Here is an 18,932-nt window from a genome sequence, read left to right on the forward strand (position 1 = left end):
GTCGAGTTCTCTAGTCTCATTGCAGTTCAGATGCATCACCTTGTGCAACGTTTGAGTTTGGAAAATGTTTGGGTGGGTTAGTCCCCTTAACATTTTAAAATTTTCAAATTCTACAATTCTGAAACTCATCCAAGCCCATTAAAAAATCATAGATAAACAATGCTTCCTTCAGACGACTGAGACGCATCAAGAAAGAGGTGTAGTGGAAGAGAGAATCTGCTGGTGCTGCGAATACGGGTCACACTCGATAGGAAATGCAAAGGGGGAGCCGGGATATTTCCAATAACGATTCCTCTCAATCTGGAGCATTGGTGCTCGTTATCCGGCCAACGATTACTCGACTTTGCCAAAGGAACAAGACTCCCCACCGTATACTCCCAGATATCGCCAACAGCTTTTTAATAACCAGCAAACACATAAACGGGATCGCTTATCGTAAATAGAATTTTTTACATTCTCACTCGAGTGACTCTTTATCAATTCCATTAAAGCATTACGAATGCGGTTTATCGGTGCATTGGAAAATTGAAAATCATTTTCATTTCCTAATCCTAAATATAAGACGACGCAGAGAAGCGCGGATACGGAGACCAATTGCAATATGGATCCATATTTCTATCCCTCCCATTTTAATACATTAATTCAAGTTTCAGCGTTTGTTATGCATCGACAGAAGATAGAATGAAATAGTTAAAGCCGAAGCGGCAGACAGAAGGATGTTATCGATTTCACGGTGAAATATGCATCCCGAGCGAAACAGTCGGAAGTAGAAAAATTATCAAGAGAATTGCATAGGGAGGAAGATTCCTCTCTCGTTTCTTTTCATACATCCGTAGGGTGAAAACCACTTCAAACATTAACACCGACGCGTCGGTTCTCCTTCTAAAAAGACGTCATCCTGCAGCAATGATTTCAACGACGACTATCCAGACATACGAGTTTCTTTACTATCAGAAGTATCATCCTCTTATTTCTATTCCAATAAAATTAATTAATCGCTAATGTCTATCATTCTAAAGCAAAAGTTTGCAAAACGAATCGGAAAAAAAAAAAAAAAAAACACCCCTCCTCCTTCGAAGCCCAAGGGCAGACTGATTGGTATCCGCGCGATGCAAGCGGCTTTATCAGGTGCACCTGGCCCATTTACCTAGGGCCGAAGTAACAAGCCCTGTAATTGGCGGAATGCAACTGATTAGACAAGAGCAGCTATCTGATTGGTCTGAAGTGTTTAATCGGTAGGACTGTTGTTAAAATAACGTATTGTAATATGACTGGTACCAGTTTATTTTCCTCGTAAAATTCTCGTAAACCTAGCGTTGAATTCTTCTAATAATTTTCAATGGAAATACAGCATTAACGTTTCTAGAAAAAGCTTTCTGTCCACTCTTTTTGTGGAATAAGTAGCGAAACGTGTTCGAGTGTGCGTGCCTAAACTCGATCCCTAGCTATCGACCGTCGGATATAATACCCTCGGGGATGTAAGCAGCCTCCTATCAAACGAAAGCAAAAGGTGATGTGCCCTATAGGGAAATCGATGTTCTCCCTACAGAACCACAGCTCGACTTTGGCTAACTAAAATCTCAATTAGCGGTAAAAGGATTGGTTAATTGAAAATTTTGATGAGTGGCTAAATTTGAAATTACAATCCTACCCTCTGAATATTAGAGTGCGAAACGTAAACGTGACAGAGTGTTGACGACACTGTGGGAGTGGTGCAGGTGCACATATGTATATCCAGGCAGATTGGATAATGGGACCTTAACGACATAACGGAATGCAGTGTGTGCACACAGCGGCAGTGATATTGCGAAAAAGAGAGACACGAAACGTGTACATTGAAAGAGTAGACCGGATTTAAGTGTCGTTTCCAGCGGGCTGATCCTGTTTGTCCGAACATACTGAAACACCGACGTTCTTTCTTCGACGATGCTGAAATCACCGCGACGCCTCGCAGAAGCCATTTAACTAACTCCTACGCGATGCTAACGAGACTTTACTCGCGGAGTATTTTTAATTAAGTTTCGAGGAAACGTGTATGGTCGTAGTTCAGCCATTCTAAACGTAGTCAAAATTGATCTACAACTGAGATCCTCGTCCTCGCTAATATAATAATCTACCTAGTTACGATCGCAAAACAACAATAGATAAAAAAAAATTAAAAAAAACAAAAAAGAAAAGCAGACGCATGAAACGTATACGAATTTAAAGGAACCCGATCCTTCCGCGTTCCGGTGGATCGTTTCGAATTAAACGACCGCTTCCGGCAAAGCTCGGTTATCGCGTTACGTAGACGAAAAATCCAGCCGACGAGGAAATACAAGTAGAGCTCCGGTCGTGCATCATCGAATTCGAATAAACTCGATCCTTCCGCGTGTTGTCGCATCGTCTCCCCTCATTTGCATACGACCGCCATCGATTCATAGAAACTGTAAGGTTCAACACGCGTGCGCGATATACACACACGTCGGTATAACATGGTCCTGGGTAACAATGTCAGCCTAGGGTGAGAAAGTGCACCCTAAGGGTCGCATGCACTTTTGAATCGCGCTAGATTGTACGGACTCGTGAAATCAGCTGGGGCGACGACCACTCTTCTGCAGCTATAGGGTGTCTGATACTCTTTGTGTCTGTCTCTTCTTTCTGTATCGAGTTTCTTACCACCACGCGTGTTACGTATAAATATCACGCTGTTTTACATCGTACAAAGGTCAATTTTCTTTGTATAATTCTATGTAAATAAAGCGCTATGTTATAGTATTAATTTTGTAGAATATCGATGGTGGAAGAAGAGTATGTAGTCGAAAAGGGGTACGCCAAAGAGCTCGTTCATTTTGAATATTAAAACTGGCATTCTGTTGTCGTCGTTCTCGTCGAAGCGACGATGCGTGAAATGTTGAAGAGGCTGAATGTCAATACGACCTACCATCAACGTACTCCCTTCTTGATTACTACTAATTACAATGATGATCGTATGCAAATTTCCAAAATCACTTGAATATACGAAGATTAACTGAATCTCTAATTAAGAATAATAAATAGAATTTAGATGACTTATAAAATTAGTTAATCTTCAAAATTCAATTCTATTTCCTACTTTGCAGTATTATTTTAATCTAACGACCTATCTAATATTCCTAATTTCCGTTAGACTATTTGAATTTCCTATTATTCACGCTTTTAAGTAGGTTTCGTAGCCGAGCCCGAGGGACACTTTTCCCTCTAAAAACGGAGTTTCCTTGGCGAAAATACGGACGCTTCTACTGTTCCACGGTTCCTATTCGTTCCACTGGGAAAACCGATATTTTCTTCTGCTTTTTTTCTCTCCCGGTTACAACGGGGTCGTCGATTTTCCCGGGAGCAAAAGCGACCACGTGGTATCCCTCCAAAAAAGAAAAAAAAAAAAACAAGAGCCAAGAGGAAGATGGAGAACTCGTGCAGTCGGGGCTTTGCAACTCTGAATGCTTCCACTTCATGATTCATCCATTCGTTTCTGTTTCCATCGATTTTTCTCTTCATTTTCTGATCCCAAATCGCCGTCTATACATCCTTGCATCCTTGGGTAAAATTATTAAGTTACTGCATGTAAAACAGTCTAACGCAATTTCATGACGTGAAAGTTCTACGAATTCGTAGTATATTTATGAAATCTAGAGGACTGAATGTTAGGAAACATTTCCACGAGAACGTTTTGTACATTTTTATTTTCCCTCGAAAAGTTTCATCCACAATTCTGTAACTCGTAATTACACAGCTTCTATCCGTCTATCTGTATTTTGTCATTCTCTCGAACTTCCAAGCTTTTCGGTTGTTGTTGGGCTGGTAAAAAATTGGCCGACTCGTTAGATCGTACTTCGCGTGACCCAAAATTTACCACGATACGGGGAACACGTTAAATTTATAGAGTCGAAATGGAAATTTTATCTTCCCGGGCTTTTGTAAATTAAACGCGAAAGAAGCTATCTTTGGAAAATTAATTACAGGTAATTACAATCGAAGCTTTATGAGAAACTTAAAATCAAAATTAACGGTTGAAAGTTATGTAGATATGTAGGAAAGCTTAAATGTAGCAGAATCTCCAGGAGGCATGATTAGGAAAGAATCATATGGAATGGAACACGTGTTACGGTCGACGGACACGTGGTGAACGACATCATCAACGACGCAGAAAACGAAAAAAAAAAAAAAAAAAGAAAAGAAAAGAAAAACAAATTGTAGTGACGCGTGAAGGATGTGAAGCAGGATGCATAAATTGCAGGCGCTCTTATTCGGGACGCGACTGGTGCGTCAGCAGTAAATTCCAAGTTTCCAATTCGCAATAAACCTAGTACACAAGTTTCCTAATTCAATATACCCTCCTCCACCCCTTTGACTGATGATAAATTCTGCAATTTCGCTATTCGATTTATTACTTCAATGTGAAATTAATGGTTCTTCCGGCTTCCGTTTTCTATTTCGATCTATCTGCTTCAAAATTTTGTCATTTATTTGTATTAAACACTCTATTATTTGAGTCAGTAATAGAATTAAATTCAAAAATATATCGAACGATTTATCTAACTCGATATATCGAAACTAACGATATTATCGATAATACATATAACGAGATATTATTCATATATCGAATTATCGATAGCAGAAAAATACTGTAGGAAGTAATTTGAAAAACAAATACCGGATGTTCTTTTCTTTATTTCTATGTTATTTTACCCAGACGACACCATTCCGTTTTCACATGATAACGTTGGCATAGCACGAGATCGATTGAACAGTAGATATAACATGTATACACGCACATCTATATCTGTAGATGTATGGTGAACACAAACGTCATCACGAAATCAGCAACAGAATCTAAACTCTTTTTCTTTCTTTATTTGTAGATAGGAAAATGTATTAAATATGAGTGCCCTGCGTAGTTTGAAAAGACAACGCCCTTTTCGTTAGCAAAAGAAAAATTGGTAAATTTTTAACTACCCTGAACAACATTGTCTACAGCCAGTTTTATACCTTACTCGTCCTTGATCTCCTAACCTGTGTAAACATACCAACATCCGAGCAAAAGGAAATATGTTTTAATAATCCTGGCACGCCATCTTTTCGCGGTCACTTCAAAACTGCTTTAATTATGCGTGAAACATTTATTAAGACCTTGTTTAATTGTTCAGATTGTCATTGTAAATTTTAAAATGAAAATAATTAGATAATTGTCAGAAATTCTATGGAATAGAAACAATGAAAAAATCATGAAAAAAAATAGTAACTATGAAAATTGAATGTTAATGTTGATTCTTAATGTGAGAACAATTTAATGTAATTGAATTGTTCGTCGAAAGTAAAAGAATTATAACGGCGAGTAAATAATGGCGAAGAAACGGATAATATTAGCACCGTTATAATCGTATCTGAATCAACGATCAAAAGCCGCGGAGAATAATTAATATGCTGTTGAGCTAACCTTCGTCAGATTTAACGAGAAGCGGAGCTGTCAGACAAGCTTCGCGCTCGAACGCTCGCGTTTTCGAAAAGAGAAATGACACTCGTCTAATTTTCTCTTTTAACGAAAGAAACTTTAATTTTATAGAAATAAGATACAGCTCATAAAGCTATGGGTAATAGAAATTAAAATTAGTATTAAATCGTCGGCAAACCGTGACTTGTATTCGTATTTCACCCCACCCTAACGCGAATGATTAAATGACACTGCGAATGGTATTTCTTTCTATTAAAAATGAGATGATTATAAATAAAAATAATTTTATTTAAAATACCATGCACTCAATTTCGTTACGTGAAAAATATTTCAAAAATTAAATGTTACTTTAATATCTACCAAGGGATAGTCGTTAAACGACCAACGTTTACAGATGAATTTGCTAATGAATCGATGGACCAGCGACAGTCTCAAAACTCGATTAAATTCTCTCAGTGGTCTCGTCTCCCTAACGACCTGGGGAATTAAACTGCTGCTTCGCTCCCCGCAAGAACGTCATATAAAACAACGTACTCTAACCTTCATTTAATCCAACATCTTTTAACAATCACGTAAAGGGATTCGTTAAATTAGTCGCGAAAATTTTGCAAGGATACGCGCCAAATCTTTTCTAGGTCATTCTACAGGGACAGGACATGCACGGTTTCACAGCTGATTTTCTTGTGACGAGGTAAGAAAAATTTCCAATACCAAACGTCAAGAAGATAAAGAAAAAAATTTTGAATGAATCGAAAATGTACTCACCGCAATTAATCACTGATAATTTACCGCGGCACTGCACACGAACTCGTCACAGAAATCACAGCACTGCCACCACGCCAAAACAGCCCCTCCGAACGACTGATTTTTATCGAACTGGTCACGACGAACTGCAGCTCGCGCCGGCACATTGCCATCTGCCAGGAGATCCCGGAACTACCGCGCGTACATCGACACCGGCTACTTTCATTCGCGCATGCGCAGTAGAAATCCTTTGAATTTAACCAATTACCTTCAACATAATAAACAAATGTTATATTTAAATGTTCAAAATAAAATAAATAATATACATTTTAATAAAATTATCCCATTTTAATTGTTTCCATTTATTAAGAATTCCTTTAATCCTCCTCCATATGGAATGAACATAATTTTAAAGCATGATCATAGAAGGAACACGTACCAATTAAATAAATGTTTTCAGCTTTTGTTTCAATTTGTTCTCCAATTTTCTTGCTATTTAAAAAACACCAATCGCATCCGTATGCTATGCTTTTATGTTCGTTGTACTCGCCAATAATGGACGGAGATTCTGATTTTTCACAGTCGACTATTCTAAATCCACCGTACATACATGCTGCGAGTAAATATTTTTGTACAAAAGGATCCCATTTTAAACGCCACACACCCCCGCCAAGATTAATTTCCGAAATAGGTCGTTTCAAGTTTCTTGTATCCCATAATCTTAGGATTTCATCGTAACTGAAACATTACGAGACTATCAATAATAATGGAAATCTTTATCTTTAAATTGTTTTGTTTTTTCGATACAGCACCTTCCACTTGATAACAAATATTCCTTTGTTGCATTACTATGAAGGCTTGTAACTCCAGTACCATGAATTCTGTTTGAAGTAGAAGGATAATATCCTATTCTTGTATCAAAACGTTGAAATTTACAGTCATCACCGCCTTAAATGTAATGATTATTACAAAATGTTTAGTTATTTGAATAAAAATTTGTGTATAATTTTTCATACCAGTATATATCACATTTGTGTCCCAGTAATCAAAAGCTGTAATCCAAGCTTCAAATTCGTGTGCAGGCCATGAATTAATTTTATTTAGTTTGTTTTCAATTATTTGAAATAATGATATAAAACCTTTAGAATCGCTAACTACTATTTTTGGAACTAATTCATTATCATTTGTAAATCTTCCTGTACACCAATCTAAAGATAATGCAAGAACTTCATTTTCATTTGCAACTTTTTCTTCTATTAATAATTGTAAAACCTTCTCCTCATCGTTTTTAAGTTCATAAATTTGCAGGTATCCTAAGGAATTTACAACACCAAGAAAAATTTTAGTCTGACACGTAACATGTGCCCATTTCATGTCTAATACAGCGGGTACTTCTAGTTGTTGTAATAATTCTAAACATCCAGTGGTCTTAACTTGAAACATATAGATTCTTCCTAAACGTTTCGATGATACCGATTCATCAGACTTTAATTCACCATCTTTCATTAACTGATATGTTCCACAGACAAATGTATCTTTGAAAGGATCTATTGGACACCATTCAACAGAGTCAGCAGAGAATTCAGTATCAAAATTATCCAATGTATGGAACATAGCTGAATTATTAATCTGTAACAAGAAATTAAATTCTAATGTGTGAAATTCTATAAAACATAAAAACTGTTATTATTTTGAAAAGGATGTTATAGGATTTACACACAAAAATCTTTATTTGAAATTACAAATGTTACAATTAATAGAAATTATATGACATACAATTTTAAAATCACTACAAGTTTATAATTGCTTAAATATAAATAAATACTTCAAAGTGTGTTTAATATCGTTAATAAAAAAAAAAAATTTATTCAAATATGTATTTGTAAAAACGTTTAGTAAATATTTATATTTCATACTGAATTGTATAGTCATATATAAATTGTACTTCTTGGTCAAAGTTTATCATTGAGATCATATCATCTTTAGGAACAAGACATGACCATTGTTTAACTTTTGCTTAAAAATAGTAACTTGTAAATGCATGTATTTCTGAGCAAAAGATCATTTAAACATTATAGGAACTTTTTGATTATCTCACTTTAAATATTTCCATAACATGTAATTACTTAAATATATATTTATGTATGCCTTACAATTACTATATACTATGACATGTTAATACTTTTACTGGTTATAAATGACTTGCATTTTGTCATTTCATTATACATTTTCATTGTATTTCGGAAGTAAATTTGTACTATTAGTTTTTTTAAGCACATTTGGTTCAGTACTGAAAAATACTAAACTTTTAAAATTAATGGAATGCATCATCTGATACACAGCATTAATGACTGACTGTAATTATCATTAAAACAATATAAAACATATACTGACTCATATAATACTAATCACATTTCAATAAATTATGGCACCTAATGGTTATTTTCATTATATTCTTTGGTAGTATAATAATCAATAAATAATTCATTAAGTTATAGAATAAATATGCAACGATGAATGATACGATGATGGCTTTTACAAAAAAATATCATAGGAATATATCTTTCAATGATTGTTAATGAATAATTTTATTACATTTCATATGTATTCTAATATGAGTTTGAGGTAGATTAGTTGTTACTATAGTTCTTTTATCTAATATCTACATTTGTTTAAAAATGAAAATATGTTTGAGCTTTTGATTCCTATGTATGGTTAAGTACTTTCTGAGTCTATGGTCATATATAAAATCATTGAAAATGTCTATCTTATTGACGAGCACTTTTTTCAGTTTCAACCAAACATTCCCTGACTAGAATACGTGCGTGTACAATACCACGCTTGATTTTTTCAGCAGAAGTACGACTGCCAGCATAGGTAGGTCGAACCTCGTGACCAAGTTCTTCTATGACATTAAGCAGCTGTATATATTTTGACTGGCCAGGTACAGAAGAAACAGTCTGTTGTAGGGCTCTTGGATTTGGTACACTTAGTAATGGCTCTGTAACCTTTGTTGGTACTTCTACATTTCCTCGTTCCTCTTCCATCTTCTAATTCTTTTCTTTTTTTTAAATAAATATCCTAATAAATAATGTAGGAAGAAAATCTAAATTATAAAGAACTAAAGTTTTATTATTCAATGAATATATCAATTACATGCCATAAAAGTACTGACGAATACTTTTCTTATCAGAACATAGGTTAATCTATATATGAAAATACATAAAAATCATTGGAACTTTAGAAGACAATTTTCACCACACACAAGAAAGAATTCACAACCTTCTATTAAACTGCTGTTATTTGATAAAACTTACCTTCAACAATACGTTAATAAACCTTGAATGTATATTTTATGTAATAAATAAATAAGTACAAATAAAAGTTAAATATAATAAACTACAAATTAAAACTAGCCTCGCAAACTCATCGGCTTCCACTTTCCTCTACTGCCATTCGGATACAAAAATATACCGGAAATGTGTACAGCGCTTTAACGGAATACATACGAACTAAGTATACACGAGCGCCAATTTTTGAATTGATTACAGATAAACACTCAAGGGTATGAAATCAATACAAGATGTTATAGAAAATTGCCTTTTTTTTTTATTTAGATATACCTTGTAGTCAGTTATATTCGAGGATTATACTTTCCATAGGTACATTTTGTTTGATCAACCTCCTCCTGCATGTATGCTGTAAGTAATTACTAGGTACCCATAGTTTCAACCAAAAATGTATTACATTTCTCTTAGAAAATATAAATGAAAGCTCTTGTACAAACTGTCCCTCCCTAATATTAATTTTTCTATTTGCTAATCTCGATAACTTAACAAGAAAGTATCACTCCTTCATGTTTTGTATCTATCTATAAAAAAAACGATAGTCCTCTCTAATTAACAAAACAAAAAAAGAAAAAAAAAAACAAAAAAGAAAACGATGGAAACAATCCTGTTGCCTTTTTCATTTATTCATATTCAATATTATGCACTATCAAATGATTAATTTTCTTTTAGGCGTCCACAAAAATGCACGTTTCAAGTCAGTTCAGTTGATACGAAAATTGATATGAAGTTACAAAACTACTATTATCCTGATCTCTTTATGGTTTAAAAATACTCGCTGCTTAGATTTATTTTAAGAAACTTACAATTGGTCATATAAAATATGAAATAATAAATGCTACATATACAAGCACATTTTTGTGGATGCTAAGACACTCCCTTTAAAATATATTGCTGTACTTCATACAATGTACAGAGCATTATCCTGTAAAATAATCGACTAAAAATCTAGTCACTAAGTATGCCGGCAGATCATTGCCGCGCATTATGTTCCGTTTCCAATAAACATTCTCTTACAAGAATTCTAGCATGCTGAATACCCATTTTAAGGCGTTCAGCCGCGCTACGACTTCCAGCATACGAAAGACGAATGTCTCTTCCAAGTTCCTCAATAATAACCAATAACTGAGCATATTTACCCTGTCCAGGCACAGTAGGGAAGTTTATTGTACTGGATGGGCTTGCCTGCGCTACTTGAACAGTTTGAACATTTTGCAAATTTCTTGGATTTGGCACTGTAATCACAGGTTCAGGAATTCGAGGAATTTCTGGTACCTTCGGTGGTGGTGGGTCGTTTAACTTCGTTATCGTTATCTCATTCAATTTAGCCAGTTCTGTTAATTTTGCCATTTCTGCCATTTTCGAATATTCAGGCATTTTTGTGATGTCATTCTGTATATTTGCCATTTTAATCATCTCGTTCATCTTTGTCTTTTCATTCATTTTTGCAATTTCCTTAGCCATCTCATTGATTTGTGCGATTTCGTTTAATTTTGTTATGTCGTTGTTATATTTAGCCATCTCTGTCATTTTTACCATTTCATTTAATTTAGCTATTTCATTCATCCTTTGAACTTCATTAATCTTTGCCATTTGAGACATCTTCATCATCTCATTCATTTTAGCAATTTCATTTATCTTTGTGATATCATTATATTTTGCCATTTCTGACAGTTTCACCATCTCATTCATTTTAGCAATTTCAGACATCTTTGCAATTTCTTGCATCTTCATATATTCTGTTGTCTTGGCATATTCTGCCATTTTTTCCATTTCATATCTTTTGGCCATATCCTGAGACATTTTATTCAATTCAGTCATCTTACTGAATTCAGCAAGCTGAGCCATTTGAACTATATGTTCTGGTACCTTTCCTCTCTCCATCATTTGTTTAAGCTCAGCAGAAATTTTAGTCATATTCATTTCTGACATCTGAGCTATCGTTGCTGCATCAGGCATCTTTGAAAGTTCAGCAATTTTTGAAATTTCCCTTGCTAAGTTTTCATCCAGACAACGCTTCTTTTTAGCACGATGCCTAGCCATACGTTGAGCTTCCTGCATTCTTCTTATTGCTGCCTGCTCCTCTGTTTCTTTGGCTCTAGCGTTCTTCATTCTCTCTGCAGCACTGTTTAATCTAATGGCGCGTTCTTCTTCTGTTTCTCTTCTTAATTTTTGCCGTCTATATTCTCGCATTTCCCTTACCTTTTTAAGGTAAGGTTTCTTCTTAGCCTTAGGCATAACATGCAATTATGCACAGCATAGATACAATCAACTATATACAATGTCATTTTTGTAATCTTCAAATACCAAACTTTTCACAAAATATATTTTATTCATACGTTTTTGGTTAAATGTAGCTAATTCTCTGGTCTCCTACTTGGTATTTATTAATTTTTCTTACATACGTTTTTGTATATAAATGTTCACGTTATTTTTGTATCTCAGACATTACCTGTAACACAAAATCATAATGTTGGTTAAAATTGTCCTGAAAGGAATGTTTTATGGAATTTAAAAACATTCATTTACATGTAATAATTATTGTCATCGTTTTATACTTTATAAAGGATGATTTAATTACAAAATATTGCGACTATCAGCACATAACAATTTTTTATTAATAAAGATTATTATGAGGAATGACTAAAACTTGTTTGCACTTGTAACAAAAGGACATGAACCTGACGATCTCTCGCTTAAAAAATACCGTAACCGCTTTCTTCATAGCAGAAAGCAAAAAAACATGCAAATTAATTCAATTTCCAATGTCTAAAAAGACGCGGGTAGCGAACTCAAAAAATTCCATAGCACGTGCGCAAAAATCAAGTGGTGAATACTGTTTTCGAAATCATATACGTATACATGCGTATGCGTATGCAGTTACCTGTATTACGTTGCTTTGTGTGTGCGTGTCTTCCAAAATTCGAAAGAAGAGCGTCGTCAAGTAGTACAATGTGCGCATGCGCGACGATATAAGAACGCCGTCTTCTCTGGAACGTTCACCAATCACAACAATGGCGGACGCAATTCGGTCAGTTCACTGAAACGCACGATTAACCCTCCGTAAAGCTAAATCGTGGCACAAACTGATCCCATTTTACATCCGTATCTTCTTTACGATGAAACACATCCAATGACGGCATTCGTAGAAAAATTACTTCGATTTTTCTTAAGATATCCTGCAGACAAACGCACAAAAGCAATATCGGCCGACATGTAAGATTTTCGTTCGGAGCCACTTTAAGGGGCCAAGCGGGGTCGCCGATAGGCTGCGTGTGACGTGGTTGCGTTTATTGACCATAACCCCTTCCTACTCCCGTCTGCAACTTCACGACGGACAGGTGTACGACCTGAGCAACCGCAAAACAATTGACCGAACCAACTACGTCTTAAATACATGACATTGTTAAAGAACTGGAAAGATGGCTTCGAAGATGCCGCTACCTTACCAATTTTATTGAGGGTGATTTTTTTTTTCTTTTTCTTTCCAAAATGGATCGTTTCTTGGAAATGGTCAACCCACGGTAAACTTTCTTAGGACAGTATTCATTTAGGAACGAGAAAGTTTTGACAAATTTTCTTCGATTTTTTTTAGACAAGAAGGTGAGACACTGTGAACTTATCAAGAAGATCTGTATTTTCAATGAATGCTTGAGCCACGATAATAATAATTTGATGAAAGATTTATTTTCAAACAGAATATTTTGTTAAAATTTAGTACCTATGTAAAATACTGTATCATTGATAATTAGAATTTCATTGATATATTGAAATATATTATGTAATCATAAAAACAAGTTAACTATTAAGGATCTTCTAACAAATCGAATATAATTTATAATTATAAATTGTGTGCTATTACCGTGAGTTCATTTCTGTTTCCACTAAACATTCTTTTATCAGTATTCTAGCTTTTATGATACCTATTTTCATTCTTTCTGCTGAAATTTTACTACCAGCATATGTTAATCTAATATCTTTTCCTAGTTCTTGGATGACCTTTAATAATTCAGAATATTTACTTTGTTGGGAAGATGGGTTCCCTGTACAAAAGTTGCTTTGAAATTGTGTAATGTTAGGTACAGTAATAATAGAATCAACATTTTTAAATGTAATGCTCCTCTTCAATTCAGAGATTTGAGAAAACTCATTTCCTGTTTCAAGTGCCTTGGCTTCTAAAGCTTTCCTCTTCCTAGCTCTGAATCTTGCCATTCTTTGCGCATCATGGAATCTTCTAACTGTAGCTTCCTCTTCTGTTTCATAAGGTTTTGTTACAGATCTAGATGTGGTTCTTCTTCTTTCCTTAGCTGAATTTGATTGTTTGTTCATTTTATACCTGTTCCACTTGTAATCATTCATTTCAACTGCTTCAAAATTATCTTCCTTTTTTTTCTTTTATTGATATACACGCATGTGTCAATTGCGTTTAATTTAAAAACTAATTACAGAAATGACGTATCAGCGTTGTTAAATTTGAGTCACGTGAAAAACTTTTGTTGTTACCTATTTTAAATTTCGACAAATATCTTTCACTATTTCGATATCTGTAATTATTTAAACTACAAATAAACAGACTGAAAATGACGTACGTGCACACAAGCTTCGGGTATTTAATTCTTTTTACTGGTATAGATTTGCGAAAAAACCTATCTGTCTTCTGCTTTGTATGTATTATTATCTCAAGGTGATTCATTCCTAAAATAGTAAGCTACAATAATTAATTGGCGGCATTTCTTGTATCTTCGGTTCTTGTAATTATCGATGTACTTTTCAATAATAAAGCACTTTGTTTAGTTCTTACCTTGGTTAATGTAATATAGACGTATAGTCAAATAAAATGACATCAAAATGTATAGATACATTTATTTTATAAATCAGCGTATGCTTATAAAATGTATTTAACGCTTAAAATGCATAGAGTAACATATTTAAATAGTGTTTATCTTATTTTGAAATGTATTTGCGTGATGTATATTTTAGAAAAACTGATTTCCGTGTTAATCAATTCAATTACTTCGATAAACCTACAGATAAATAAATACAAATCAAGCAAAATACATATCAGATTTCTTTCAATAATAAAATACTTTTTCATGTTACAGATCGTATAGAAAGGTTCTACATCACATTTGCTAAAGACACTTACAATAGAGGAATCCAGTCCACATGATCAGAAGATTAATATGTACATTTCATCATACGAATATTATTTCCTTTTATTATTAGTGATTCTTCCAGTATATCTATTTTTTAAATTATGGTCATGGTTAGGCTGGCAATTGTTTGTAAATAATTAATTAATACTACGTACATTCCACTTCTTTGGTTAATTTCACTTTGTATTCTTTCTAATACTTTAATCTCTTAAATTTTAGTAATATCAAGACTGCATATGTTTGTATGCAGCTATAATATATGTACATATGTAATATCTCATCAATATGTTAAATGAATTATCGTTGAATATTTATATATAAAAAAGTAAAAATTAAATTTTATTAGTAATTAAAAGTTCATCTAATCCCATCCTTCCTGTATGTTTCCATATTCTAAATCTGGCTACATCTTTTCGAGTAATAATTCCAATCACCTAAAAATAAGTATACATGTAAATATCGTTGTGTATTGCAGTATGCTGTAAAATACTTCAATCAGGAATACCTCATTTGTATCATTTACCACCGTTAAATGACGAAGGCCTAAAGCTCTAAAAAGTCTAAACGTTCGTGGCAGTGTTGCAGACTGAAAGTATAAATAATTTATATAATTGATGAAAATTTTTAATTAATGAATAGAATAATAATATGTTACAAACATGTTGTAATGTATAAGGAGAAGGATTCATGAAAGGTCTTAAATTAATCATGTAAGTTTTTTCTTCTTCGAGCACGGTCACTTGTTCAATTGTCGGATACCTAGGGTATTCTTTCCTAAACATTTTAATACTCAAATTTCTTTCCCAATATTCTGCGTACTCGTTAAAAATTTTATTTTGCAATAACACTATCAGTTGAGAACGCAAGATCAGACCACGAAATCGTCCATAAGAGTCGATTTCAGCCTACAATAAAAAACATTGTTACAACAAAATAAAAGTGTACAATTTTCAGAATAGTTGCGATAGTTGTTACCTGATCGCTACTAGGGGGATCAACTACAGGAAATCCATTAAATGTTACACATTTAAGAAGTTCCAGTATATGCCCCACATTTTCTACTGTTTTCAGAGTCACTACTGGATGACTCATTATTTCACTGGCATATATGTTGTTTGATAATGGTGGTGCTTCCCATGCTAATATCGGAATCCCGGCCATCTGTGTATGAATCTCATAAATTCCCTGAAAAAGAAATGCTATTGATATAATATGTAGACATTCTAAAATTTGAAGGCAAAGACATGACATGCCTCATTGAAAAAGTCTCCAACCCATTTAGCCATAATAAGAACTATTATAACTGGTAAACCGAAAGATATGCCTTGGGTGGCTTCTATTAGTATAGCAGTTAAACTTATTGTCATTCTAACTACTCCTCCCAATTGAGCAGCTGCACCTAATAAAGCATATTTTCCCGGATCCAAAACAACCTGTAATAATGTACAATATTTGACATTATATTTTTTATACGTCATGTTTTACTTTATAATTACGTTCTTACGCAATTCGGGAAAACTCTTGTAAGGCCTGATCCAATTAATCTTCCCCAAGCTGAACCAATCAGAAGAGATGGTATAAAAAGTCCACTGGACATAGATAGACCAAATGTAGCAACAGCCAGAAAGAAATATAAGACCACAAAAATTGCTAAAGTTAAATCATTATGAGAACCTATAAAAGGAACATCGATGAAATATATGTAGATTACTTTCTTTTTGTACACACGAATAACATACCTTTCGGATCGTGAAACAAAGATCGTACGCTACTTTCTGGTGTTTGAAACCACAAAGCTGCAACCGCGTTGTATTCACCTTCGTTACAATACATCTTAATGGGAAATTTAGTGGGATCTTTTCCTAATGGTTTACAATCATTTATGAAATAAATCATAATGAATCCCATTGTCGCGCTTAATGCGGCTACGGAAAGAGCTTCCACGACTTTCAACCATTTCTTTTTCATGTATTTCAAGCGAAAACAAGAAATCTTATAATTCAGATGATTCCAAGCAGAGCCTAAAACTCCACCTATCATTCCCATTATCATAAACAGAGGAATTTCATAAATCTGATACGGTATTGTATCAAATTTTCCAAGATTTAGCAAGCCCGGATAAGAAAGGTCACCGGGTCGTCCATGATACGTGCTGAGGACAATATTCAACGTAAATGTTGTAATCATGCTGGCAAAAAATGTTCTCCATGTAAGACTCTGATTAAAGAAACTAGTTCCCTCTTCAATGCTAAATAATACTCCTCCTGAAACATTTTGAATACGCTAATTAGTAGTACCGATACTAATTATCAATTAACGATTAGTATTTTCTCACCAATTGGCGCTCCAAATGCAGCAGATACACCAGATGCGGCACCTCCCGATACGAAGTCTCGTTTTTCATGATCCTCTCTAAAATATTTAAATATTTTAAAGTCTTTCCTAAAGGTAGTGCTTTTCCCCTGTGATATTCCTGCTGCTACAACAGCTCCAGCATGTATCATGGGCCCTTCCTATAAATGTATTTCATTCTTTACTAAAATATTTTTTGCCATTACTAATGTACGATAACGAAAAGAATAATAAATAATATTTACTTTTCCACCAGCTAGACCCCCCACTACAGTACAAATTACTCCAATTGCTTTTACTGCCAATGTTTTAATACGGACAACTCTAGGTACTTTAATTCCATTTAAATAACATTTCACTTGTGGAATACCACTGCCAGCAGCAACAGGTTCCACGTAAGCAACTAAAATAGCACCTATTAAAACGGGTGCAAAATTTAGGGCTAACCATATCAGATATGGTAGCCATAAACAGTTGTTTTCCACACACCGATCTACATCTGTTGTTTTTAATAAGGAACAATAACTACGCGCGTATATAGATTTCTACATTCATATATCTGTTGTCAAAGGATACATATTTTGAGAAAACCATATTTCAAGCCTGTTAATTCTTCTATAGATATATCAATAAAGCCCGCTATAAGCGCTGTGCAAATACCTATCAATAAGAAAATAAACCATCTGGCAAAATTTTTTCTAACTACAAATTTATATCCTTTTTTTCGTTCTTCATCTTGAAGAAGGTGATTCTCACAGGGATCATAATCTAAACTCTTAACAAAAGAAAAACCAAAAATGAAGATAAATATCATGTATCATACATGTATGAAAACCTAATTACTTTTAAGATAAGATAAAATAACATTCATGATGACTAATGTAATTCCACCGAAATGAAGATAAATATAATCTATAAACAATAAGAAATTAATGCTCCAAGAAATTAAAGCCATACATTTACGCATGGGAAGAATAAGTTACCTCATAGTTTGTAGATAAAAAATTAGTAGCTCCAGGAGTTATCTCTTCCGTATTAAGTCTCCTTGGGTTATTAGAAACTGCCTCTGTAATACTTTGTGAGGATGTACCGCTACGATTATAGGAAACATTCTGTCAAAAATGCAAAGACAAAGTATTAAACACAAAAATTAGTATAGTTCAATTTCTGTTAATTGTTATTTTAAGAGTGGAATAACAAAAGGTGTACGAGAGATGACAGGTGTTAAATGGGTTAGGACACTTGATCAAACAAAGACACCAACGAAATTAATTATCAAATAATAACATTCTTCTTACCCGAAATCTAACATTGATATCCTCGTTCGAATATGACGCAAAATTATTTCTCGGTTTCAACAGCCTTTCTTTGTCGTCTTCGTTGTCAACGCAGCTATCGACACTGTCATCGATGCTACTGTTAATTAACACGTTTACTTGCCTTGGCGAAGTTATCATTTTTATAATTTACTGTCACTCAAATCACATTTTAACGATTGAAAACAATCAAATCATTATTTAATCTAACTTTGCTATAGATCGCTGTTACCACATACTACATACTGAATACGAGGAAAAGAAACACTCATTCGCAACCTCGTGAGTAATATATGTATACTATGATAACCGGGAACGATATAGGATAGACCACTCACACAGTGCATTCAGTGTCGCATGATTTGGGAATTTCATGTCATGTCCTGAAATATAAGATATCATATTAATAAATTTTTAAAACTGAAAATATTGTGCCCGAGTTATTTTTATGTTATTTACCTTTATATTAATGCGCGCTTGGAAAATGATACATTTAGTGCCATCTGACAGTGAATGGTAAAACCAGTAAAAACGCTGCGATAAAATA

General features: G+C 34.0%; 4 protein-coding genes across 7 annotated transcripts; all 4 read right to left on the reverse strand.

Annotated features, from left to right (window-relative positions):
- Nucleotides 1-6,255: 6,255 nt before the first annotated feature.
- On the reverse strand, nucleotides 6,256-9,186 carry LOC117609383 (diphthine methyltransferase). Of its 2 annotated transcripts, XM_034335655.2 has the most exons (5): nucleotides 9,051-9,186; nucleotides 7,231-7,843; nucleotides 7,027-7,162; nucleotides 6,654-6,952; nucleotides 6,256-6,482 (listed from the first exon to the last, which is right to left on the reverse strand). In XM_034335655.2, exons 1-5 carry the CDS (start codon nucleotides 9,087-9,089, stop codon nucleotides 6,256-6,258), a joined length of 1,314 nt encoding a protein of 437 aa, XP_034191546.2. In that variant the 5' UTR covers nucleotides 9,090-9,186. The 2 variants fall into 2 exon arrangements, with proteins under 2 accessions (XP_034191546.2, XP_034191547.2); XM_034335656.2 differs by lacking the exon at nucleotides 6,256-6,482 and having other exon boundaries at nucleotides 6,543-6,952.
- LOC143305483 (cyclin-dependent kinase 2-associated protein 1) lies at nucleotides 7,915-9,988 on the reverse strand. 2 transcript variants are annotated; one of them, XM_076689363.1, is made up of 2 exons: nucleotides 9,532-9,988; nucleotides 7,915-9,275 (listed from the first exon to the last, which is right to left on the reverse strand). In XM_076689363.1, the coding sequence occupies exon 2, from the start codon at nucleotides 9,259-9,261 to the stop codon at nucleotides 8,983-8,985; it is 279 nt and encodes a 92-aa protein (XP_076545478.1). In that variant the 5' UTR covers nucleotides 9,262-9,275; nucleotides 9,532-9,988; the 3' UTR covers nucleotides 7,915-8,982. The 2 variants fall into 2 exon arrangements, with proteins under 2 accessions (XP_076545478.1, XP_076545477.1); XM_076689362.1 differs by having other exon boundaries at nucleotides 7,919-9,295.
- A 143-nt stretch (nucleotides 9,989-10,131) lies between these two features.
- On the reverse strand, nucleotides 10,132-12,584 carry LOC117609384 (uncharacterized). Of its 2 annotated transcripts, none has more exons than XM_034335657.2 (2): nucleotides 12,446-12,584; nucleotides 10,132-12,013 (listed from the first exon to the last, which is right to left on the reverse strand). In XM_034335657.2, exon 2 carries the CDS (start codon nucleotides 11,797-11,799, stop codon nucleotides 10,534-10,536), a length of 1,266 nt encoding a protein of 421 aa, XP_034191548.1. In that variant the 5' UTR covers nucleotides 11,800-12,013; nucleotides 12,446-12,584; the 3' UTR covers nucleotides 10,132-10,533. The 2 variants fall into 2 exon arrangements, with proteins under 2 accessions (XP_034191548.1, XP_034191549.1); XM_034335658.2 differs by lacking the exon at nucleotides 12,446-12,584 and adding an exon at nucleotides 12,091-12,391.
- Nucleotides 12,585-15,011: 2,427 nt separating this feature from the next.
- On the reverse strand, nucleotides 15,012-18,530 carry ClC-b (chloride channel protein 7). Its single transcript, XM_034335644.2, has 12 exons — nucleotides 18,368-18,530; nucleotides 18,053-18,181; nucleotides 17,646-17,844; nucleotides 17,315-17,568; nucleotides 17,053-17,230; nucleotides 16,457-16,981; nucleotides 16,222-16,391; nucleotides 15,971-16,150; nucleotides 15,693-15,902; nucleotides 15,377-15,622; nucleotides 15,223-15,303; nucleotides 15,012-15,151 (listed from the first exon to the last, which is right to left on the reverse strand). The coding sequence occupies exons 1-12, from the start codon at nucleotides 18,524-18,526 to the stop codon at nucleotides 15,050-15,052; spliced, it is 2,433 nt and encodes an 810-aa protein (XP_034191535.1). The 5' UTR covers nucleotides 18,527-18,530; the 3' UTR covers nucleotides 15,012-15,049.
- Nucleotides 18,531-18,932: the final 402 nt, after the last annotated feature.

The sequence above is a fragment of the Osmia lignaria genome, chromosome 7 (genome assembly GCF_051020975.1).
Source record: "Osmia lignaria lignaria isolate PbOS001 chromosome 7, iyOsmLign1, whole genome shotgun sequence".
NCBI lineage: Eukaryota > Metazoa > Arthropoda > Insecta > Hymenoptera > Megachilidae > Osmia > Osmia lignaria.

What these genes read in the sequence shown, in the direction of transcription:
- LOC117609383 (XM_034335655.2), bottom strand. Translation starts at nt 9,089, where the DNA reads ATGCTGGCAGTCGTACTTCTGCTGAAAAAATCAAGCGTG. An exon ending in TGCTGAAAAAATCAAGCGTG is followed by an intron (nt 7,844 to 9,050) that starts GTATTGTACACG and finishes TTCTTGTTACAG; the next exon opens with ATTAATAATTCAGCTATGTT. An exon ending in TGAAAACATTTATTTAATTG is followed by an intron (nt 6,483 to 6,653) that starts GTACGTGTTCCT and finishes ATTATGTTGAAG; the next exon opens with GTAATTGGTTAAATTCAAAG.
- LOC143305483 (XM_076689363.1), bottom strand. Translation starts at nt 9,261, where the DNA reads ATGGAAGAGGAACGAGGAAATGTAGAAGTACCAACAAAGGTTACAGAG.
- LOC117609384 (XM_034335657.2), bottom strand. Translation starts at nt 11,799, where the DNA reads ATGCCTAAGGCTAAGAAGAAACCTTACCTTAAAAAGGTAAGGGAAATG.
- ClC-b (XM_034335644.2), bottom strand. Translation starts at nt 18,526, where the DNA reads ATGATAACTTCGCCAAGGCAAGTAAACGTGTTAATTAACAGTAGCATC. An exon ending in ATATCAATGTTAGATTTCGG is followed by an intron (nt 18,182 to 18,367) that starts GTAAGAAGAATG and finishes CATTTTTGACAG; the next exon opens with AATGTTTCCTATAATCGTAG. An exon ending in GGGGTCTAGCTGGTGGAAAA is followed by an intron (nt 17,231 to 17,314) that starts GTAAATATTATT and finishes ATACATTTATAG; the next exon opens with GAAGGGCCCATGATACATGC.